The sequence below is a fragment of the Sus scrofa genome, chromosome 7, assembly GCF_054392235.1.
Source record: "Sus scrofa isolate SSC_HxYL_T2T_F1_AM1 chromosome 7, Sscrofa_HxYL_maternal_Yorkshire_Landrace_v2.0, whole genome shotgun sequence".
Lineage (NCBI taxonomy): Eukaryota > Metazoa > Chordata > Mammalia > Artiodactyla > Suidae > Sus > Sus scrofa.
In genome coordinates this window covers 37648624-37674452 of record NC_139389.1, presented here as the reverse complement: position 1 = coordinate 37674452, position 25829 = coordinate 37648624, and the positions used below count along the sequence as shown (strand labels likewise).

General features: G+C 46.4%; 1 protein-coding gene across 41 annotated transcripts in view; it reads right to left on the bottom strand.

Annotated features, from left to right (window-relative positions):
• DST (dystonin) overlaps positions 1-25829 on the bottom strand; it is a 488220-nt gene that overhangs the window by 192202 nt on the left and 270189 nt on the right. For all 41 annotated transcript variants that reach the window (XM_084967821.1, XM_021098569.2, XM_084967788.1 and 38 more), the window contains one exon: positions 21485-21651. In XM_084967821.1, the coding sequence (XP_084823947.1) occupies positions 21485-21651 (167 nt within the window). The remainder of the gene's footprint in view (positions 1-21484; positions 21652-25829) is intronic.

Below are 25829 nucleotides of genomic sequence, written 5' to 3'. Positions count from 1 at the left end.
TCGGATTCGTTTCTGCTGCACCACGATGGGAACTCCGAAATATAGAATTTTAGAATCACGGACATAGAAAAGAGATTTGTGGTTGCCGAGGGGGAGGGAGAGGATGGAGTCGTGGGATGGACGGGAGTCTGGGGTTAGTAGATGCAAACTATTCCATTTACAGCAGACAAGCAATGAGGTCCTGCAGTACAACACAAGGGACTCTATCCAGTGTCTTGGGATAGAACATGATGGAAGATGATAGAAGAAAGGGAATGAACACGTATGTAGGACTGAGTCACTGTGCGGTACAGCAGAAACTGACTCAACACTGTAAATCAACTACACCCCAATAAAAAATAAATCTAATTAAAAAAAGAGGAAATACAGAGGTTTTTTTGTTTGGCTACACCCATAACACGTGTAAGTTCCCAGGCCGGGGACTGACCCTGCACAGGACGTGAGCAGCTACAGTGACAATGGCACATCCTTGAACTGCTAGGGCACCAGGAAAGTTCCCAAATACAGTATTTCATCCAACCTTGAACACTGTTCATTTCTCTCAGAAACATCTGTGCACCAAAGTCAAATGCAGCAAAGAAAACAGAACAACTTCAGCATAAGCTCTCAGCAAAGTGTACAAATTCCTCATGATCAGAATATATCTGCTGATCTGTGCTGCGCAGCCTGTTTAAGCTCCACCACTTGAAGATGATCCTTTGAATCCTAGAAGCAATTTCTCTGTGTTTCCTCCCAAACACAAAGAGCTTATGCCAGGGCACTGTCACCCCCAGGACACCCCCACGCGGGTCGCCCTGTCCTGTCACTGCTGTTTTCCAAACCTTCTCATCCTGGAAGCAGAGATCAAGCCCACCTCCTCTGTGAGCTCTGTTAGTTAGAGCTCACTAACCTTCCCAGCCCTTGTTTTTCTCCTTCTGTTCCCTGAATTCCTTAGAGTCCCGGGCCTGTGCCAGTTAACGGGACCCTTGGAATAACCATCTACTTCTTTGCCCGATCAATTCACTGTTCAATGTGCAGGCACATCCTGTTGATCCCAATGGGTCAACTGAAGAGAGCAGGAACCAGGTGGGTTTTGTTTTGTGTTTTTTAATAATCTTTTTTCTTGAATACAAAGCCCTTATAAATATGGTTCAGTTATTCATTCAATCATTCTCTTTGGTGCCAGAACAGAATGCTAACAAAAGGGACAAAATGACTATCCCAATTTTCATACATGACACTTTTTTCATTTGTTTGACAGTAATTCACCTTCACAAGCATGCATTACTCACACACGAGACTTTTCACCTCTTTCTAATGTGAGACTTCCATGACCCTCCAAATAAACCACAGGGATGAAGTAAAGCTAGTCGTCGTAGCTACATACAGACAACAACAAATTTCCCAGGAGTTCCCTGCAGGCCTTGCGGGCTCCTTAAGGACCCGGTATTGTTACTGCTGTGGCTCAGCTCACTGCTGGGGCACAGGTTCCATCCCTGGCCCCGGGAACATTTGCAGGCCACGGACACAACCACCAAAAAGGAAAAAAAAAAAAAAAAAAAAAAAAAAGCACAGACTTCCTAAGGACTCCTCGAATAAGAAGTTGGAAACTTAACTTGAGGCCAAGAGCCAGTCAGGAAACTTTCCTCTCAAAAACAAAGCACTGAAGAATGCAGAAACAAATGTGAAAACTTAAGTAAAGCCTTCAGAAAGGGTGGTACCCACCCCCTAAATCTCTGAGTAAGAACCTGTTTCTCAACTTTCAAGGAAAGGCTCCCTGCACCTCCAGGGGTGTTCGGTTTGTCTCCAAATAACCCCAAGGGGATCCGCAGGAAGGGTGGGAGGGCCGGGCAGAGGGAGGATGAAATAAAGGCTGTTTACAGGAGGAGCTCTTGGGAAACATCTCGCTCATCTCAGGAAGGTAAACAGCAATATGTGTCATTATTTTTACCTAAAGAAAGCCACTTAGAGCTTTAAAGCACTTTGAAGTGTTCGCAACCTTGAAACATAGCTACTGACCCACTGCCCAAGAATTATGGGGAAATTCTTCAGCGCTTTTCACGTTGCCACCAATGACTGCTGAAAAGGGACCCTCCCTTTATCACAGACACAATCTACTGACAACAAGAGGTACATACACGACATGCCTCCAAAAAACCCGTATTTTGAAGAATCTGCCAACTTCACGATACTAAACAGGTCTGTATAAGTCTAGACAAAAACAAACATCTGGAGTTCCCGTCGTGGTGCAGTGGTTAACGAATCCGACTGGGAACCATGAGGTTGCGGGTTCGGTCCCTGCCCTTGCTCAGTGGGTTGACGATCCGGCGTTGCCGTGAGCTGTGGTGTGGGTTGCAGACGCGGCTCGGATCCCGCGTTGCTGTGGCTCTGGTTAGGCTGGTGGCTACAGCTCCGATTAGACCCCTAGCCTGGGAACCTCCATATACCACGGGAGCGGCCCAAGAAATAGCAAAAAGACAAAAAAAAAAAAAAAAAAAAAAAAAAAAAACACACCTGAAGTTCCTAAAACTGTTGCGCATCCATGAAGTTCAGACCTTTTGGAGAACTAAAACCCAGCGTTTCTGAGTTTGCCAAACCGCTCAACAAGAGAGGACACGTCGCCCTGCAAAGCCTGCCTTCAGCAAAGGGGGTAAACACTGAGTAATCCCCAGAATGAATACGGTCATTGAAGAAGCCCGGGCTCCACGGGAGGATAACACACAAAGCCTCCCTCAGAATGACACAAAAGCAGCCCTGTCCGATGGCGGGCAAGTCCCCGCTTTTGCCACGATGGTTAACTCTGCCGTGGAACCAAACCGGCAGTGGTTTTCCCCCAATAAAAGGCTGAAGTGGACAAAAATCAATGAGGCAAAAAGTGCCTTAAAACAATGAGAAAGCAGCACTTGAATGTCAGAAACCCGCCCTCCTCTGGGGGCTCCTTTTCAGCCTCCTGGCTGCCGGGCTCAGGCAGGTGCCAGAAGCTTCCAGAAGCCCCTGTGCTGCGAGCCTTCCTCACTTCCTTCCCAGCCTCACTGGGATCATACCACCTTTCAAAAGGTCGGCAATTCTCCACACACAGAGGATTTATAGTTTCATCCCGAAGGTTCCATTTCACCATCTCGTCTCCTTTTTGTGGAACTTTGACAGGAAATTCTCTGTTCCCATCTTAGGTCTGACCAAGCAGAGACAAAAGGTGAGCGACTTGGCTCCTGTATTAATCACAGATAGTTCAGCACCACCTCTTCTAACGTCCCTGTTTTCTCAAAACGACTCAAAATCATAGAATGAAATCCTGGGTCACCCAGGCTTTTTACAGAAAATACAGCTTACTTGTATTATTCTGTGAAAATGCAACATTTGCTAAATGACTCCGACACATCCTGGGCAGCACTTTTAAAAAACATAAATTTATATCCTACCTCCATCCCATGAAATCAATAAAAAGAACTGACAAAGAAAGAAAACAGGAGGTGACCACATACATTTTAAATAGTAAGTATAAAACCAAGATAAGGCCATATGATACTGTTGAAATTAAGGCCAAAAAGGAAAGAATACTGCCGGGCACGCTTAGAGCCTTTAATTTGTTCCAAAAACACAGGACAGAAAGGTGTCAGACAAAATGCCCAGTGTCATAACACAAAATAATTTTGGATAGAAATAACGCTTATCTTTATCCAATATCCATCCTTTTTTTTTTCTTCTTCTTTTTATGGCCATACCCGCAGCATATGGAAGTTCCCAGGCCACGGGTTGAATTGCAGCTGCCAGCTTACGGCACAGCCACAGCAACACAGGACCTGAGTGGCGTCTGCAACCTATGCCACAGCTCACGGCAACACCGGATCCTTAACCCACTTAGCGGTTCGATCCCTGGCCAGGGATCAAACGTGCATCCTCATGGATACTAGTCAGATTTGTTTCTGCTGCACCACAATGGGAACTCCCATCCAACATCCATCTTAAAAGACCATTCTCCCTGGACGAAACAGACACACATGCACCCACAAGTACACACAGGTGTATGTGTGGCACTTATGGGTATAGAGGTATTTGGGGTTTTGTTGGTTTGTTTCTTTTTCTTCTGAGGCCACACCTGATCATATGGAAGTTCCTGGGCCAGGGGTCGAATTGTAGCTACAGCTGCAGGCCTATGCCACAGTCACAGCAATGCCAGATCCTTAGCCCACTGAGCAAGGCCAGGGATGGAACTCACATCCTCCCAGATACTAGTCGGGTTCTTAACCTGCTGAGCCACAACGGGAACTCTGAATATAGAGGTATTTGGATCCCTTGCTCTCATAATATAAAGATATTGCCACCAACATTCATAGTCAAACTAGAGGAACTTTAAAACTGCATAAAAGATGTTTTGGTTTAGATACTTTATCAATATATTAGCTCACCTAAGAATCAGATAGGATTCGGAGAGAAAATGTGGCTCATGCAGCGTGATAAACAGCTTCCACATTATATCATGTCAAACCCCAAGGAGCTCTGATACGAGGAGCAGGAAGTAAAGTCAGCATGGAAGAAAGGACTTAGAAACTGCCACCGGAACGTCCTAGAGGAGGCACTGATCACAGTTAGCGAAGAGTTGAAAACCTCTTACGTACAGACCCAAGATTACCAAGGCCTGAACCAGAAATGGGGCAACCGCCGGAAGGACAGACATCAGGAATATCAACCAAGGCCAGGTCAGGATTTGTTCTCAAACTAGGCATAGAAATGATTAAATCCAGAGTTTGGGAGTTCCTGTCGAGACTCAGGGGAAATGAATCCGACTAGGAACCATGAAGTGGAGGGTTCCATCCCTGGCCTCGCTCAGTGGGTTAGGGATCCGGCGTTGCCGTGAGCTGTCGTGTGGGTCCAGATGTGGTTTGGATCCCGTGTTGCTGTGGCCCTGGCGTAGACCGGCAGCTACAGCTCTGATTCAACCCCCAGCCTGGGAACCTCCATATGCTGTGGGTGCAGCCCTAAGAAAGAAAGAAAGAAAGAAAGAAAGAAAGAAAGAAAGAAAGAAAGAAAGAAAGAAAGAAAGGAAATAAATAAATAAATTCAGGGTTTGCTGGGTTGTATTGGCACTGAACAATGATGTGTGGAGTGGATACAGCCGGAAGTTTTGAACTGAACCTTTGAGAAATTTTCCCTTTACTTTACAAGTCATGACAGAGGGAAGCAGAGTCCATTAATACGGAATAAAAATGCATGGGGTTGTTCTTGGGTCCCCTTTGTTCAGGAAATGTCCACTGCAACCCCCACCCCAACACGCACCACCACGTCAACGCAAATTCTCCTGCTTCCACCATCATCTCCTCCAGGAAATGCTTTTCTCCCTTCTCCATGTTCTCTGCTACCTTTATTTCTGGCCTGGAAGACACCCCTGATTCAAAGTTCAGCAGACGCTCTCCACTCTAATCTCTACTGACAAAGCCACCATCCGTGGCTTCCTATCAGGACTGGAAGAGGAAACAGGACCCATGTCACAGCGCCCCCATCGTCTGCATAAACATGCGGGGTTCTGAGGTTTCCTAAGGGCTTTTTCTTTGCTGAAAACAATCTGAGAAAAAAGGGTGAGGTTAAAAAAAAACCATGCAAGGGATAAACTGCAATGTTTCCGAAAGCATCAATTATGGCTCCAGGTTCTGAACCCTCCCTTTTCATGGGCCCTTGGCTTCAGCTTTTGGCCAAGCTGCTGTTGCGCTGTTACTGCAGAATAACGACAGTCACAAACCCATGACAGGGACATGTACGGATAGCTACTGTGTGCCAGCCAGTGCACAGAGGCTTCAAAGGCACCATCTCACTGAATCCTCTCTCCAACCCTGTTATCGTCCTGAACTTAGAGATGGAAAATCTGAAGTTTCAGGCTCCAGAGCTCAGACAAGGGCAAAATCTGACCAAAGACAGCCAGTACTCGAACCCAGGTTTGTCTCAGGGCAAAGTCTGGGCAGCCCACTGCACTGTGCTGGCCCTGTACACTGAGAGCTGATCCAGCAGTAATATCCAACATGAAGTGACAAATCCAGATAGAAAAAATGCAGAAGGAGTTCCTGTTGTGGCTCAGCGGAAACCAATCTGACTAGCATCCATAAGGACACAGGTTCGATCCCTTGCCTCATTCAGTGGGTTAAGGATCTGGTGTTGCTGTGAGCTGTGGTGTAGGTCACAGACACAGCTCGGATCCTGCACTGCTGTGGCTATGTAGGCTGGCAGCTGTAGCTCTATTCTACCCCTAGCCTGGGAAGCTCCATATGCCACAGGTGCAGCTCTAAAAAGGAAATAAATAAATGAATCTAGAGAAAAGCACCTGCTGAGGACTGCAGTGGGGGAGGCGTATTTCCTGTTGCTCTAACTCTGGAATACACTATAGAATGATTGATGACGTCTGGAAAAGATGCCATGTGATAACAGATTTTTTTAAAAAATTAAAAATCAAAGCTGCTTAAGTAATAAACCTTGTGATTTGAGATAACTGATCATCCTAAAGGACGCTAAACATGAATTTTCCTTCTCAGTGGAGAAAAATAGAAACAGAATGGTGGCTCCCAGGGTCTGGGGGGAGAGGAGGTTCTATTTAACAGGTGTGGGGTTTCAGTTTTGCAAGACGGAACAAATTCTGCAGATGGAGAGTGGCAATGACCACACGGCACTCTGAATGGATTTAATTTACAGTGAGCTGTACACTTAAAAGCGGTTAAGATGGTTAACTGTCTATTATGTGCCATGGTCCCTCAGTAGCCGTGGTGGATTGGTTCCAGGACCCCCAAATCCATGGGCATTCAATTCCCTTACCGTCTGCCTCTGCAGTGGCAGCTTGGAATCAGTGGATTCAATCAAGCCCAGATCTCCTAGTATTTTTGATCTGTGGGTGTCTGAATCTGCAGGTGCCAGAACCTGCGCATACAGAGCGCTGACTGTATGTTTTCCCACAGATTTTAAAACTTTCAAAAAAATGTTAGAGATAATTTTTACCTCTTTGGGAGAAAAGGCTATCCTGACGTGGAAAAAAGTAAGAGGGCTGTGATTCAGGCATCCTGTGATTTAGTCCTAACTTGCTTTGACTCTGAACACACCTCCAGATACCTGTGTCTCACTTCCCGTTACAAAAAATGAACACCAGGAACTGGCAAGAATCATGGAGCATCCAGCAACCCCACCCCAGGGAGCATCTGGAAGTGCGTGTGGTGGCCAAGGGGAGACACCAGGGGCTGTGGCTGTAAGGTTTGAAGCCCACCACTCCCCCCGCTGCCACTGATTTGGCCAAAGTCTCAAGAGAGGATTCACATGAAAGTGCTTTGTGAAAGGAAGTATAAAGAGAAATGACTACCAAGTACCTATGGGCAAATAAACAATGGAACACAATGTGATCAGAAAAGACAGAACTGGTGCTTTGACAAGCGAATAATAAATAGTTCTCCCCAGTAACAAGCTAGCAGTTCACTCCTCCACTCAGTGTTTAATAAGCATCTATTATGCCCTGGGCAGCAAGGCACGAAGGATATAGGACAGTGTGTAGGGATGGCGAGCTCAGAGTCCCAAAGGGAGCTGGGGGAAAATCAGGAGAGAATCTGGTGCAAGAGAACCTGGTGCGAGAGCGCCAGGTGGGGTCAAAATCACACAGTGAGCTGTTAGAGGGAGCTGGGCACAAGGGACCAGCCCTCAGGATGAGAGCCAGGGCCGGGGGGACGCAGGAGAGATGCCCTGTGCTCAGAGGGAGCTGATTACAGAAAGTAGCCCTTGGGATGGGAGGCAGGGGCAGGGGAACACAGGGGAGATGAGGCTGGATAAAGGGCAGAAGCCCAGAGGATGCAGCATCTCCTGAACTTCTTAAAGGATTGTGAACATTTTCCCCAAAACTACAGAAAACCATTAAAATGCATGAAGGAGGATTAAGAGATTAAATGCTCAGCTCTGAGGTCAGATGGAGAAGAAACGTCACGGGCTAGAAGTCCAGGTAAAGACCAGGCTGACTTGGAAAGGAACGAGGCAGCAGTGGGGAGAGTGGACGGGCCAGGAGATGTTCAGAAGGTCAAGTACAGAGCCTAGTTTTACCAGGGCTGGGAGCCTGGACGAGGGTCAACACAGGGGTGTGACAGGGCAGACAGGCAATGTTAAAAAAGCCTCCCATCCACTGGCCTGAGAGAGTGGCCGAGTCTGGAAAGGGTGCCGAGCAGGAACAGCCCAGGAATCAGGAGGAAACCCAGGGCAGGGCAGCGCCATAAAAGGAAAAGAGCTTTTCAGGAAGAAAAGATGGTCCCATGAGAAGTAAGATGAGGCCTGGAAAATGGGCCCTGGACTTATCCACACTTACCCCAAAGCCCTCAGGACCCTAGAAGGAGCAGTTCTAATGGATTATGGCAGATCAGAGTGGGCTTAAAGAATGAAATGACCTGGGGAGTTCCCGTCGTGGTGCAGTGGTTAACGAATCCGACTAGGAACCATGACATTGCGGGTTCGGTCCCTGCCCTTGCTCAGTGGGTTAACGATCCGGCGTTGCCGTGAGCTGTGGTGTAGGTTGCAGATGTGGCTCGGATCCCGCATTGCTGTGGCTCTGGCGTAGGCCGGTGGCTATGGCTCTGATTCGACCCCTAGCCTGGGAACCTCCATATGCCGCAAGGGCGGCCCAAGAAATAGAAAAAAAAAAAAAAAAAAAGAATGAAATGACCTAAGGCAGCCAATGGAAAAAGCATGGGTTCGAGGGTGATTTTTGTGTTGTTTGTTGTTTTCTTAGTGAAGAGGCTTCAGTGTGCTTAAAATCCAGCAGGAAAGATTATGAATGGATTAAAAAGATATGGTACATATATACAATGGAATACTACTCAGCCACAAAAAAGAACAAAATAATGCCATTGGCAGCAACATGGATGCAACTAGAGACTCTCATACCAAGTGAAGTTAAGTCAGAAAGAGAAAGACAAATACCATATGACATCACTTTTTGTTGTTGTTGTTGTCTTTTTTTGTCTTTTCTAGGGCCACACCTGTGGCACATGGAGGTTCCCAGGCTAGGGGTCGAATCAGAGCTGTAGCCGCTGGCCTATACTACAATCACAGAAACACCAGATCCGAGCCGCATCTGCGACCTACACCACAGCTCACAGCAACGCTAGATCCTTAATCCACTGAGCAAGGCCAGGGATCAAACCCGCAACCTCATGGTTCCTAGTCGGATTCGTTAACCACTGAGCAACGACGGGAACTCCTGATATCACTTATATATGGAATTTAATATACAGCACAAATCAAAGTTTCTACAGAAAAGAAACAAACTCATGGACATGGAGAATGGCCTTGTGGTTGCCGAGGGGGAGGGGGAGGGAGGGGGATGGGAGTTTGGGGTTAGTAGATGTAAACTATCCCATGTGGAGTGGATAAGTAGTGAGATTCTCCTCTATAACACAGGGAACCATACATCTAGTCACTTGTGATGGAACATGAGGAGGATAATATGAGAAAAAGAATGTGTGTGTGTGTGTGTGTGTTTGTGTATGTATGACTGGTCTGCTGTACAGCAGAAACTGACCGAACATTATAAATCAACTATAACAGAAAAAAAAACAAAAATCTTAAAAATAAAAAGTTGACTATGATGAGGAAGCTTTCTGAGGCAAGAGCTGAGGTGGGAGGAGAGGACAGGCCTGGGCAGGTGGGAAGGATGCCCGTTAAACAGAAGCAAAGGGAAGCGCCCGTGCAGCGCAGCGAGCTGAGGATCTGGCGATGTCACTGCTGTGGGCGCAGGTTCTATCCCTGGCCCGAGGAACTTCTGCATGCCCAGAGCATGGGCAAAAACAAAGCAAAAACCAGATGCAAAGATGGCTAGGTGGAAGGGGGGTTGTATTTTTGGCAGCAAAAACCAGACTTTCCACTTGCTGGCTTCAAAAATGCTCTGAAAGCAAGAGTGAGGAAAAGGTGATTGAGAGGGAGCTCCCTGGTGATCCAGTAGTTAGGATTCAGTGCTTTCACCACCGTGGCCCAGATCCCCGGTCTAGGAACTGAAATCCCACATCAAGCCACTGCATAACAAGGCCAAAAAAAAAAAAAAGACAAAAACAAAAAACAAACAAACAAACAAAAAACAAAATAAGAAAATAGAGAAGCCCACTCTATTCACCTGGAGACCTGTCTCAGCCGAGCTGCATGCTCCAGCACACAGCTCACACACAGGTGCACCCAGCTGTCTGTGTCACCTCATATCTGCTCTTAGACACCCACATGTATTAAAGACGCCTCACGTGGCCTGTGATGGCAGAACAGTCACCATAACAAATTCCTAATGATGACTATTTGTATTGAATCATGTTCAGGCTGAGCAGATTCTCACCGTTCTTACTGGTAGAAAAAGCATCTCAACTCGGCCCCCTCCAAGGGAGGAGAAAAAAAAGACCTGAAATATGGTCCTCTCCCTCCTCCAGCAAATAACTCTGAGCGTGCAGGAGACCCACCCACGGTTGCATAACTGGGTGTAGACTTTTTTTATGATCACATTTGGGTACATATTGTTGAAGAAACAAAGCCGAGGGCTCTGAGGCAGCAACACGATATAAAAGTAACCTTCCCTTTTCTCCAAACAAGATGCTTGAATTTACTCCCAGTATCCTTCTCTCTTTTTCCTGCAAAGGGACTCCCCCCTCCCGACAAGGCAGAAAGGGAAGACAGAAGCCTGGACTGCACAGCCACACTGACAAGACTTCCAGATGAGACCCCAATGCTGGACATGACAAGTCAGGAATCAGGACTCTTCCTGCACAAAGAGCTACAAACCCAGAGCTCCCACTGTGGCACAGTGGGTTAAGAACCCAGCGGCATTGGCTTGGGTGGCAGACGCTGGGGTTTGATTCCCGGCCCTGTGCCGTGGGTTAAGGATACGGTGTTGCCCCAGCTGCGGCATAGGTCGCAGCTGCGGCTCAGATTCAACCCCTGGCCCAGGAACTTCCAAATGCTCCAGATGCAGCCATTGGAAAACAAAACAAAACAAAACCACAAACCCTGTAACAGCCTTAGAGGTGTTAATAAGTTTAGAGGAAAGTACTGATTTTAATAAAGGAAGAGCTCCTTTGGTCCCTATATTTAAGTGAGTAAATTTTAAGTAAGTCTAGAGGATAAATAACACCCTTCCCTGCAAAAAAGAGGGGGGGGGTGACCCATCAACATGTTTACTCTGGGAGAAAATATTAAACTACTTCCATCAGAGAACAACACAAGAATGGAAGAATGTGTCGGGGTAGCGTTAAGGGGCATCTTTAATCTGAGCCCATCTTCTCCCGAGCCTTGTCATCCCAGCCTTGTCACTGGCGGGTGAGCAGCAGCCTGGAGGGACAGAAGGAAACTCAGGTTTCTCACACGGCAGGCAACCTCTTATCTATTATCTCAACACCCCTCTTCTGCTAGTACTCTAACTTCTTAAGTGATCACATCACTTGGAAATTGGCCAATTTATGTGGTCATTTTTTTCCCCTCAACTCCTAACACATACATGTTTAGACAAAGAGTCTGCACCCCAAACAGAGGGACAGGTGGGGCTGGCATGTCAGCTCAGCACAGAGCTGAAAAGCTGAAGAAAATTAATTTTATGAATAAACGGGTAAATTTTAAAAGAAGAAGAAAAAAAGGAACGGGGCTTGTATCTGCCAGAACACAACAAATGAGTGAGGAAAAGTTTCTCTGTTGAAGGCAGCGTGGAGCAGAGATGGCGCAGAAGGCCGTTGTATCCATGCACCTCTTTGCCGACAAGGTCTAGACTTGTCTTAAAATTTTACAGGGTCCAGAAACTCTATGTCTAGGACCTAATCCTACAGACACATTCACATATCTGCACAGAGACACATATATGATTCAGTACAGGAGTTCCTGTTGTGGCTCAGCAATTAAGGAATCCGACTAGGAACCATGAGGTTGCTGGTTCGGTACCTGCCCTTGCTCAGTGGGTTAAGGATCCGGCGTTGCCGTGAGCTGTGGTGTAGGTCGCAGACGTGGCTCAGACCCTGTGTTGCTCTGACCCTGGTGTAGGCTGGCAGCTACAGTTCCCATTAGACCCCTAGCCTGGGAATCTCCATATGCCACAAGAGCGGCCCAAGAAATGGCAAAAAAACGGAAAAAAAAAAAAAAAAAAAGAATAAGGTAAAGCTATTTGTGTGGATATGAGAAGATGTGCAAAAATATATTAAGGGGAAAAATGTTAAATAACATATACTATCCTCTCATTTGTATTTTAGAAAAGATTATAAATACATTAAAGCTTAGGTGTAAATGTAAACGATAACTCAAAAAACCAAACTTCCCCCCCCAAAATAAGAGTCTATGCAGAGAAAATTTCTGGAAGAAAATGAAAGAAACTTAACAGCTGCCTCTGAGGTAAGGGCCTGGGAATCTGGAGAAAGAAATCCCATTTCAATACATACTCTCTTATTCTATTGGAATGTTTTACTATGTTAATTACTATTTGCTTTTTTGTTCTTGTTATTGGTTGCTTTTTTCCTTTTTTTCTTTTTGGTCTTTTTAGGGCTGCACGTGTGGCATACGGAGGTTCCCAGGCTAGGAGTCGAATCAGAGCTGCAGCTGCTGGCCTACACCACAGCCACGGCAACACCAGATCCAAGCCGTGTCTGTGACCTACACCACAGCTCATGGCAACGCTGGATTCTTAACCCACTGAGCGAGGCCAGGGATCAAACCCGCATCCTCATGGATACTAGGTGGGTTCGATACCACTGAGCCACGATGGGAACTCCTGTTTGTGACTTTCTAAAAAAGGAATGGGCTCTGTCTGTGCCTTGCCTGCCCACGGCCACACACACCTTACCTGTTCACACACACGTGCACATACACGCACACGCCTGTATACACACACCCTCATACCTCTGGGTTCTGCAGCCTAGGGCAGACCAGGTTCTGAGAAAAAAGAATTCCCAAGTCATCACTAATCCAACTTCCTCTGGGAACATTTCAAGCCCTACAGGGCCTTCTCCTAGTATTAAACCAGTCCGACCCAGTTTAGCCTGTAAGGTGTGGCTGAATCCAACACGAGGCTGAATCATAGCCTCCAGGTCGTATTAAATGACTCTGCCCATAGCCTCACAGTCTAACCTTTGCGATGACAGCATCTTTAAACATGCAACATAATGAAACAGATCGTCCCATTAAATTTTAATTTGAAATGCAAACAACCAACAAATTAATCGCTACCCAACTACACACTCGGACAAGCGAACAATATCTCGCTGCCTAATTAGAAAATATTTAAGTGTCAAGCTCCTGAATACAAACTCATCCAAAAATGTCGAGTCTTACTGGGATAGTATCTTGAAAACATGCTTGTGAAAAGAATGCCAGCAGCCTGAAAAGGCGATTTAAGTCAATGAACAGGGTAAATTGTGAACAAGCAGAGGACAAGCAGAAACTAGTGAGCAGCAATCATCTCTCCTCAAAGCACCCCAGCCTCTCAGTCCTGACATTCCAGCATCTTGCCGTGTCGCCACCTGAGGCTCCTGGGCCCGGGCACAGTCTGCACTGCTCCTTCTGGCCCAGGGACGCCCATGCCTGTCCCTGCCTGTCAGACAGAAATGCTTTCACACTGAGCGACTCTGGGGGGCTGCCAGGGTGGAACTTCCCGGGGGTTGATCAGTGTCCCCACACAGAGACAATAAAGTCAGACGAGGTGGGGGCTGAACCTCACGCTGAAAGTCAGAGCTTTCCTCCTCTCAGAAGAAAATGTTCCTACGGCGGTGAGGCGGAAACAAACCCGACTGGGATCCACGAGGACGCAGGTTGGATCCCTAGCCGCGCTTAATGGGTTAAGGATCCAGCATTGCCATGAGCTGTGGTGTGTTGCAGATGTAGCTTGGATCCCGTGTTGCTGTGGCTGTGGTGTAGGCCGGCAGCTGCAGTTCCGATTCCGCCTCTAGCCTGAGAACTTCAATATGCCTGGTACAGCCCTTAGGGAAACGAAAAAAATAGAAGAAGAAAATGTCAATTTTCTTGTGTATCTGAGCACACTTAAATCATAGCATGGAGCTCTGAGCTGAATCCTACCTCTAAAGACCTTGGCTGGCAGGAAAATGACCCCTCTGTCTGTCTGTCTTAAGCTTTGATGACTTATCCATCAGCTCGTGGCTCCTAGGACCCAGAGGCTCCTGGTCCTCAGTAAATTGGCTTCAATCCTCTCTTGCTTTTAAGCTACTTACTCCTCCAGTGCTTTGTGACATCCTTCAGATCTAAGTCCATCCAACCCAAGCCTTCTGATTATTCTTCTGAATGAAAAGTAAGGTGAGGCTTATTTACCTAAAATTTCTCACCAGCTGTGGTTTCCATTGAAAAGATTTTAATCTGTGTTAAAGAAAACTATGCAAACTATACAAACCATACAAGTAGAAACTAGTATAGGATATGGTATTTTTTATTATTCGAATCCTCTGCAATTAAAAACTGAACACAGCAAATGGACATTCCTAGAAGGAATTTGGAACAGAATTTCCTAAGTGGCTTAATATAAAAACAAAGTATTGGAGTTCCTGTTGTGGCTCAGAGGGTTAAGAACCTGATGCGGGTTCAGTTCCTGGCCTCACTCACTGAGTTAAGGATCCGGCGGTTGCCACAAGCTGTGGTGCAGGTCCCAGACGCAGCTTGGATTCTGTATGTCTATGGCTGTGGTGTACACCAGCAGCTGCAGCTCCAACTCAACCCCTAGCCTGGGAATTTCCATATGCTGCAGGTGCAACCTTAATAACAAAATAAAAACAAAGTATTTATCAGTGACCTATTTAAACAGAACCTATAGAAGCAGCCCTTGTAAGCTCTTCCACTAAATCCCATCACTTCACTATCCACCGCACGGTCCAGGCTCTCCATCCTCTGTAGGATAACACGGCACACAAAACCTACACAACAGTTCATGTGTGACTTTGCTCTTACTGGTACTAAGTGTTTCAATGTTCTCTTATTACCTACAATCTTCCTCACTACATTACAGATGCCGCTGATGCTATTTTCATAGACGGCTGATTCTAAGTTAAACAATTAATGTTGCCTCTCACTAACTGATGACAGTTATACAGGGTACTATCCACTCAGTCATTTTGTAAGCAGACCGGGGAGCGGATCCTTGGAGAAAGAGAAACAGGCACGGCTTTCTTGACCTGAGAAGCCATTGTGTGATGTGAGCCTGGCCACAATGCTTGTCCTTGAACAGGTCACAGTAACTAATGATCTATTTTTTTTTTTTTTTAGGGCTGCCCTGGTGGCATGTGGACATTCCCAGGCTAGGGGTTGAGTTGGAGCTGCAGCAGCCGGCCTACACCACAGCCACAACAACACCAGATGTGAGCTGCCTCTGCGACCTACAATGAAGCTTGCAGCAACACTGGATCCTTAACCCACGGAGCGAGGCCAGGGACTGAACCCTCATCTTCATGGGTATTAGTGGGGCCCTTAACCCGCTGAGCCACAATGGGAACTCCATTAATGATCTTAAGGAACAAAAGAAGGCAGAAACAAACTACTGTTATCAGGCAGAAGCAACAACAGCGAAGATAATCTATCAGTTATAAAGACCCTCAGTTCTGTTTCAATGGTGAAGAGTGGCCTGAAAAGCTCAAACGCCGGTTAACTGGAAGCTAAAGGAGGAGGATGTCCACCTTTTCTGACCCTCAGGACTTCCGTGAACTCATGCTTGGACTGTGTGGCCGTTCAAGCCCCCTCATGAATATGCAGGTACCCTTAGCATGCACCCTTCCCAGTTTTGCGGCTGGGGGGACGCTGCTTTTGGGGAAAGATCCCCGTGGACTCCTTCCTCGAGAGGAATCAATCCTTCCTTCTCCTGAGCTTTGCTTGGTTGTGTCTTTAGGCTCTTTACCCACCAAGGAGGGGTAACAATTTCTCAAATTCTTCAAGAATTCCATATGTCTCTGGAGTTTCCGTTGTGGCTCGGCAGAAACAAATATAACTGGGAACCATGAGGATGAAGGTTCGATCCCTGACCTCACTTAGTGGGTTAACGATCCGGCATTGCCATGAGCTGTGGTGTGGGTTGCAGATGCGGCTCGGACCTGGCGTTGCTGTGGCTGTGGGGTAGGCCGGCAGCTGTAGCTCTGATTAGACCCCTAGCCTGGGAACCGCCATAAGCCACGGAAGCGGCCCAAGAAATGGCAAAAAGACCAAAAAAAAACCAAAAACCAGGCCAGGCACGAAGTGACTCAGGGTCAACACCCTGCATCTACTTCTTGGGTACCTGCTCGGCGACTGTGACTTTCTTTTGATGTTCATGGAGAATTTTATTGCACAACATCTATAATTCAGTCTTACTGTACAGATTTCTCTCCACTTTTATTACATGTCAGAGTTCTTTCCAGAAACAGAACCTTAGAAAGTTAAGTTGCTGTGAACACGAGTCAAGTGCTGTTCATTGGGATTAACAAATACTCTCTCTGTTTTCAAAAGTCGTAGTCTCGTGGGACACCAACAGAAATATGCCAGACAATCCAAATTCATGGGCTAGACTAACTGCTGTTGACAGTATTCATGTGAATACAGAATCTGAAGGATGCTATTACTCTTCCCACTTCAAATCATATTTCTTTTTTTTTTTTTTTTTTGTCTTTTTGCCTTTTCTAGGGCCGCTCCTGCGGCATATGGAGGTTCCCAGGCTAGGGGTCTAATCGGAGCTGTAGCCACCGGCCTAGGCCACAGCAACACAGGATCCGAGCCACGTCTGCGACCTACACCACAGCTCACGGCAATGCTGGATCCACTGAGCAAGGGCAGGGATCGAACCCACAACCTCATGGTTCCTAGTCAGATTCGTTAACCACTGCGCCACGATGGGAACTCCACTTCAGATCTTATTCCTTAATCTTCAGAAGACATTATGTACATTGGCCTGGCGTTCAACTAACCATGGATCAAAAAAGTATTTGAAAAAAAATTCCAGCAAGTTCCCAAAAGCAAAACTTGAATGTGCGGTGTGCTGGCAACCACTTACAGGGCATTTACAGTGCGTTAGGTATTAGAAATAACATAGAGTTGGTTAAAGTACACGGGGGACCACATCATTTTACACTTGAGCATCCGTGGGCGCTGTTATCCGAGGGAGTCCTGGAACCAATCCCCGGCAGGTAGCGGGGGACGATGGTACACAAAGTAATGACGGCTTACTTTTAAATGACAGGTACCATCTATTTTCCTTCTCATCTGCAGAGGAATCTCTCACACTATCTAGAGCAGGGGACCTTGCCACGGCAGAGATACCACACCCCTCCTTCCACCCATCACCCCACCCAGCCACGAGGTTGTTCCCTACGCAGTCCTCACCCCCTCCCAGGGGACTTCCCAACAAAGGATCCCAAATGGCTAGACTTGGCATCTGAGTAGAAACCAAACCCAGGGGCCCCCCTCAGAGAACCTGAATTACAGAAGTCAAATAAAATTCAAATAACAAAACTTTTTATCTTAAAAAAAAAAAAAAACCCAAAGCCCAATTAAGTGGGCATTGTTTCACAGCAAATTGAAATACATTACAAAGGTTTTTTGTTTGTTTGTTTGTTTTGCTTTTTAAGGCTGCACCCACAGCACATGGAGGTTCCCAGGCTAGGGGTTGAATCAGAGCTGCAGCTGCTGGCCTACACCACAGCCACAGCAATGTGGGATCCGAGCTGAGTCTCTGACCTTCACCACAGCTCTCGGCAATGCCGGATCTCCGACACACTGAGAGAGGCCAGGGATCAAACCCACATCCTCATGGATACTGGTGTATTTGTTTCCACTGTGCTACAACGGGAACTCCCAAAATACATTACAAAATTTAAGAGAGTAATTATCAAGTAAAAACAACCCTTAAATAAAACAGTCTCTAAATGTGATTATGACCATCCAATAGCCAAAAATCTGCTTACAGAGGAATTTCTCAATTGTTCACAACTCTGCCTCTTTTGTCTTCAGAGTAAATCAAGGCATCCACAAAGAAAACTAGGTTATAATTAATTCAATGTCATCTGTTCAATTCTTACACGTATAAGGAAAAAAGTACTCAATTGTTTTTTAAGTAAAAAGAAAGGCCCAAGGACTTAAAGAAAAAAAAAAAAAAACCAGCTCTACAGATGAAAGGTTTCATCTGGTAAAAGAAACCACAGTCATATTTCGGGCACAGGATAACTTCACAAAACTCCAACAGCAAAGAAATCTTGTAAGCATTTAAACCAGGTATTCAGTGTTTCGACTATAAATTCTAACAAAGGAAAACTAAGCACTCTAGGAAATCAAAGTTCAAAGGGAATGCTACACAATTATGTTAAAGGATCACCTGCTGAAGTAAAAGTTCAAAGCAAGTTACATTCACAGGATCCAAATCGTCTCCTAAAGAACGGAGCTCAGTAACACTGAGCAGGGAGCTGCTGGGTCTCAGCCAGGCCACTGGCTTCTTTGAGTACGTAGGAGAAAACGCACCACGCACTACAGGTCTGTGTCTACTTGCACTTGATCTTCCTGAAGTATGAGACCATTGCTGTAGAAAGTCAACAACAGCTGGCCTCTAAAAACTCTGCTTCCACCTCAAAACCTTCAAGGCAGGGAGCAAATCACACCCTCAAAATGCTTCGTGAGACCAACCTGCTGGTCTCAGAAGATCTAATCGCCCCTGGGACAGGGGTGTCCACCTTCTGACAGCCTCGTGTTTTAAGTCACGTGGAAGTTTGCTGTGATTGTCACAAAGTCTGTGACCACGGGGCCCTATTGGCACCGAGTCACTCGAAGGAGCGCTGGCACTTTATTCTGGACAAGTGTTGGCACGTCAATCGTCAATCCTGGATTTACTTTCGAACTCAGCAACCCACACCCACCTCTCCTGAAACGTAGTTTTGTAAAGAAAGCCGACTGTGATGGTGTTTGGGGGGGAGGGCGGGGAGGGAGGATGGGGAGGGGACTCCTGGGTGTGGACATGTGACAGCTTTAGAGATGTCAGGGCCTCCAAAACAACGCACCCCTGATGGAGGTGATGAAGATGGCACTTTAGCCCTGCGGTCTTCCTCCCAGAAACCATAAACCAGTCTAAACACAAGGAAAACTCCAACAGAGGCACACCCTGCAATAGCCGTAAGCAGTTGTCCTCAAAACGGTCAAGGTCATCAAACACAGTAACAATCCAAGAACCCATCACAGCCAAGAGGCGCCTAAGAGGACATAGGGATTATCTTGGAACAGAAAAAGAACATCAGATACAAACCATGCAGATCTGAAAAAAGTATGGACCTTCGTTAATGATAATTTGTCAATATTGGCTCATTATTTGTGACACACATGCTATAGGACTGTCAGATGTTCATCATAGGAGAAACGGTTTGGGATAGATGGAATCGCTCTGAACTATATTCACAATCTCTCTGTAAATCTAAAACGACAGTAAAAAACCAAGTTCATTTCAGAGTTCCCTTGTGGCTTAGCAGGTTAAGGAGCTTGTGGTGTCACTGCAGCTGCCCAGGTTGCAGCTATGACGTGGGTTCAGTCCCTAGCCAGGGAACTTACACATGCCTCAGGCACGATGCTCCCCCGCCAAAAATTTCATTTAATTCACTTTTTTTTTTTTGTCTTTTTGTCTTTTGTCTGTTGTTGTTGTTGCTATTTCTTGGGCCGCTCCCGCGGCATATGGAGGTTCCCAGGCTAGGGGTTGAATCGGAGCTGTAGCCACCGGCCTACGCCAGAGCCACAGCAACGCGGGATCCGAGCCGCGTCTGCAACCTACACCACAGCTCATGGCAACGCCGGATCGTTAACCCACTGAGCAAGGGCAGGGACCAAACCCGCAACCTCATGGTTCCTAGTCGGATTCGTTAACCACTGCGCCACGACGGGAACTCCTAATTCACATTTTTTTAAAAAGTCTCCAAAATTAAAAAGAGGAAGAAAAAAGGGGGAGAGAATGGCAAGGATAAAAGGGAAAGGATGTGGGAGAATTGGGCTTCCAGGCAAACAGACGGGGGGAGAACCCGTCTCCTGTCATAATGGCAGCACTATGACCTTGCAAACCTGGGGTGCCCACCTGTAAGCAGGTTAACAGCAGCTCCTGGAGATGTGAATGAGCTAACACACGGAGTACACTTAGCAGCAAGTGTGCAGAAAGCTCTCAAAATGTTAACTACTCCACATCATTATTATTTTTGTTATAATCAAAGAAGTTTGTTAGTTTAGTGAGTTATAGCTCAGGCTTATTCTATTTAGGAAGATAACTCAGTTCTTCAACAACATAATCTTTGCAAAAGACATAATCTTCACAAAATGAAGAAAAATAACTCAGATCAAGAAAGACATAGCTTTTGGTTGGTTTGCTTGCTTTTTGGGCTGCACCTGCAGCACACAGAAGTTCCCAGGCTGTGGGTCTAATCAGAACTACAGCTGCCAGCCTACACCACAGCCACAGCAATGCAGGATCTGAGCTGAGTCTGCGACCTACACCACAGCTCACGGCAATGCCGGATCCTTAACCCACTGAGCAAGGCCAGGGACTGAACCTGTACCTTCGTGGATACTGGTCAGGTTCTTAACCCCCTGAGTCACAACGAGAGCTCCAAAAATAAAGCATCTTCATGGACTGAGCTGCTGCTGCTGCTTTTTTTTTTTTTTTTTTTTTTGGTCTTTTTAGAGCTGCACCTGCAGTATATGGACCCCAGGCTAAGGGTCAAATCACTGCTACCGATGCTGGTCTACGCCACAGCCACAGCAACGCAGGATCTGAGCAACATCTACGACCCGCACCACAGCTCACGGCAACACCAGATCCTAAACCCACTGAGCACGAGGCCAGGGATCAAACCTGCATCCTCATGGACACTAGACAGGTTGGTTACCGCAGAGCCATGACAGGAGCTCCAGAACTGAGTTTTTTATAAGGCACCAGGCACAAGGACTCAACAGCACCTAGGTTTGAACCTCAAACTTGCCCCTTGCTGGTTGTGTGATCTGAAGCAAGGATTTACTCTGATCTCAGTTTCTGCCTGGAACCTGCAGAGGACAGGTTTCCTTTAGGGGTGTCGTGAGGATTAAGTGTACGACTTAGGACAGCACCTGGCACTGAGTAAGTGCCATCCCTCAGATTCCGAGGTGAACAACATCACCCGGAAATGGTCTGCCACCCACATTTGGCCATGGTTACCCCAGCCACTCACTAGGGCCACCGGGCAGGGAGGCAGCGACGTGGGGACCCATGAGCTCTCACTACGGGTCAGTTCTCTCGAAACACAACCTTGGTCCTCCCCCCAGACTCCGGGTATCAGAGCTTCCCATCTGCAAGTCTTTGGCAAAGTCCAAAGACCCACCACAGCTCTGTGTGTCCGCCTATGCCCCAGGCTTAGAGAAGACCTCTGAGCAATGACTTCTGTTACTTGTCTGTATTTTCTAATTTTCTGCCACACACATGCATTGCATCCCTAACAATAAAAGGTGATCTTAAAATCTGGAAAGGAAAGAAATACTTTTCTTAGTTGTCTAAGGGGAAAAAAAAAAAGCAAACACGCAAATTCCGTACCTGTATTTGTGAATGATGGCATTAAAGAGTTTTCCATCTCTCCAGCAGGTGGTGAAGTTTTCACACCGAATCCCCGCGTAGCCCTCGGTCGCCTGCTGTGTCCACAGTAACAGCCTCTCTTTTGCAGACATGTCCTCTGATTCTCCAGTAACATGGATATCAGATATCTACACAGAACAGAAAACGGCAAGCCCTTAGCAAGGGAGGAAGCTAATGCAGATGAAGAACCTACCTAATGCAGGAGTTCCCACTGTGGCTCAGCAGGTTGAGGACCTGATATTGTCTCCATGAGGGTGTAGGTTCAATCCCTGGTCTCACTCAGTGGGTTAAGGATCCAACGTTGCTGTACGCTGTGGCGTAGGTCACAGATGCGGCTCAGATCTGGTGTGGCTGTGGTGTAGGCTGACAGCTGCAGCTCCGAATTGACCCCTAGCCCAGGAATTTCCATATGCCACAGGTGCAGCCACAAAAAAGAAAGGAAAGAAAAAAGAAAGAAAAAAAAGAACCTACTATGCACTTGACACAAGTGCCATCTTCCTTAATCCTCATAACTCTCACTCAGAAGCTGAGTGTGCTTCTCCCTTTTTATACACAGGGACATTGAATTTCGAAGAGGTTAAGAGATTGACAAGGCAGATTTAACCCAAGCATCTCATTTTTTTTCATACCAAAACGTTCCAGCATTGAAAATGCTACATTCCTCTTTACCATTCAGATCTGTTAAAACAACTTAAACAAATGTTTTTCCAAGTTCAAAGAGATCAAAGTAGAACCTACGAGTTAATCCACGTCCCCACCTGCAGAGCAGAATTTGAGCCAACAGCTATGCTGTGTAAAGAACAAAGATGGAAAAAGCAGTCCCCTCTCCAATTAGCCACATTACAGAACAATTTGGCCTCAAGGCTCTCATTTTCTTCGAGTTCTCTCTCCCTCATCCTATTCAACACAAAACCTTTATCAAACAATTTCTCCCTATTTTTTTTGCAATACCTTTTTTATTTTAATTTTATTACAGTATTATGGTCGACTTACCATGTTTTATCAATTGCTGCTGTACAGCAAAGGACCCAGTCATACAGATATACACATACACATTCTTTTTCTCATAATATCTTCCATCATGTTCTATCCCGAGATGGATACAGTTCCCAGTGCTGTACAGTAGGACCTCATTGCTTATCTATTCTAAATGGAATAGTTTTTGAAAAGTCCTTTCCATTGAAAGATAACAAAGAGTCACTAGTGTACACAATCCATGTTTTTCCAAGAAGCCCTTCCTTTCAGGTCCCACTTAACCTGCTGATAAGGACATTAAGGCACCAAGTGACTCTGGCAAGGGTCACGCAGTGACTCCCTAACTGGGATTAACACCAGCAAACAACAAGGTTCCTCAGTCTGCACAGGACTCAAAGCCAGGGGATCAGGAGGTCAGCCAGCCAGCCAGGGTCAGGATGAGCGAATCAGAGATGGGAAGCAAGATGGGGTGTCCTCCTGCACCAGGAAGAAAGTCCCTCAAGTCATGACTTTGGCCTCCAGTTCTGGCACCAGGCCCAGAGCTTCGAACACATCATCCCCCATCCCTGAGACCACGTCCTCGTCTATAAAACGAGGAGAAAGGAGGCAGAAGCAGATGATGTGGAAGAGTCATGTCAGCCTAAAGCTGGAGACACTAGGAGACTGAATACAGCACAGAAGGCAGAGGTCCAGGCAGTCGGGTAACTGAAAGCAGGAAATGCAGAAACCCAGACTAAAGAGTCTTCCTCTGGGGGATGCTGGGCCCAGACGGGAAGCCCTTTGCTCCTACTGCTGCCCCAGGAGCCTGAGGACCAGATACCAACCCAGGGACCTGGGACAGGAAGGTGTGGCAGCTATGGCCACCCTAGGCCGCCAGCGCCCCTTGGATGGAACGCTGGCCCATGGGCCTCTCTCTGCCCAGGCAGCCGCCCGCCCCACAGGGGCCAGGACTGAGAGTGGAGCGGGTCTCAACTGCATCATCTTCCCTGGGAAGCGATCTAACTGCTGCAGCACAGGAAAGAGCCATGTGTGTGAACAAGAGACAGCATACACGGAGGATTTTGCTCTCTCTTTTTAATTTATTTTTGGGGGCATCCCACGGCATATGGAGCTCCTGGGGAAGGGATCAGATCTGAGCTGTAGTTGCAACCTAAGCCACAACTATAGCAATGCTGGATCCCTAACCCACTGTGCCAGAGGCTGGGTATCAAACCTGCATCCCAGTGCTCCCAAGACACCGCCAATCCAGGGGCGCCTCGGCGGCAACTCCTTTTTTTTTTTTTTTCTTTAATGTGGGGTATAAAAGAGCAGAAAAATCACCCAACTTCCAACTAATACTCTGGCCTAAAGTCATGCTTTCCAGCATATCCCAGGAGTTCAAATCCACCTCCAACCCCGACATGCTCAAGGTACTTACCTGCTCCAAGACCCTCTCTCACTTGTAAAACAGTGAGAGACTAATAGTCACTATACTGAGAATTCAACCACATGGACACAGAGTAGGGCCTGGCACATCATAGTAGGTACACACTCAATTTGTCGGCTATTTTATTGCTGTGGTTGTAATTATTTTTTAAAAAACTGGTGTTCCTGTCATGGTGCAGCGGAAAGGAATCCGACTAGAAACTGTGAGGCTGAGGGTTTGATCCCTGGCCACACTCAGTGGGTTAAGGATCCGGCTCTGCCACGAGCTGCGGTGTAGGTTGCAGACGTGGCTCATATCTGGTGTTGCTATGGCTATGGCATTGGCCAGTGGCTACAGCTCCAATTAGACCTCTAGCCTGGGAACCTCCATATGCCATGGGTGCAGCCCTCAAAAAGACGAAGGACCAAAAAAGAAAAATTTATTAAACTATAGTTGATTGACAATGTCGTGTCAACATAATTATTTTTGACACAGGGAGAAGCAAAAACTTGGCTTTATTTTTCTCCCAATTCTCTTAGGAAAAGAAGTAAAAAGATAAAGCTTTTAAATGTGTGACCTCAAACTAATTGAAACCTATGAAAATAAGGCTCAAAGAAACTCATCTAGGAAACTGAACCTCTAGGTAAAATTCCCCAGCAGCCCTTACTGATGATAAAATCAGCTGCTTCTGGGCACCCTGAGGACACCGGAGCTTCGTGGGTGGTATTTCCAGCTACTGTACAAAGAGGCAGCTACTGGCTTTTGCCGCAGCATCAAGAAGGGCCCTTGCCAGTCCAGTCACAAAGGTAATTGCCTATTTTTTTTGGGGGGGGGGTTCTTTTTCTAGGGCCACACCCACGGCATATGGAGGTTCCCAGGCTAGGGGTCTAATCAGAGCTGTAGCCGCCGGGCTACGCCACAGCCACAGCAACACGGGATCCAAGCCTGTCTGCTACCTACACCACAACTCACGGCAATGCCGGATCCTTAACCCACCGAGCGAGGCCAGGGACCAGACCCGCAACCTCATGGTTCTTAGTCGGATTTGTTAACCACTGAGCCACAGCGGGAACTCCAATTTCTTTAATTTTTTACTTTATTGCAATATATAACACAACTTACCATGTTGTGTTAGTTTCAAGTGCACAGCAAAGCAATTCAGTTTTACATACACACATATCCATTCTTTGTCAGATTCTTTCCTCATATAGGTTAGCACAGAATATTGGGTAGCATTCCTGTGCTAGACAGCAGGTTCTTTTTGACGATGTATTTTATGTGGTAATCACCTCTTAACTAGGGAAGTCATCCCATTTCAATCACGGGCTAAGTTTAATAAGTTGCAGCGTAGCTCACAACACCCCGGAAAGGAAGGACATTAAGGAAGAGAGGTTTAGAGGTCTGAAATGGCTAAGTATCAACCAGGGGAAAAGAATGTATTTAAGATTTTAATTCATTATGTAATTAACTTTTTTGCAGCACCCACACACAGCCTGCAGGAGTTCCCAGGCCAGGGACTGAACCCAGGCCACAGCAATGACCTGAGCCACGGCAGTAACAATGCCAGATCCTTAACCTGCTGAGCCAGACAGGGACTCCAATAACAGATTGTATTAAATAAGTTCCCAAATCCCATATTTCATCCTATTATACTCACACACACTGTATCTGATAATTACTCATGCATACACTATTTAAAAAGCTATACTTTTGTGAATCTATATGGGAAAAGAGTCTGAAAAAGAACGGATGTGTGTATATGTGTAACTGCATCACTTTGTTGTACAACAGAAATTATTACAACTTGTAAATCAACTATCCTTCAATAAAATTTTTTTAATTGGGAAAAAAACCTTTAATGGCTTTACTGTTAAAAAACTTTATGAAAGTGTAGTTGATTTACAATGATGTGCCAATTTCCGCACA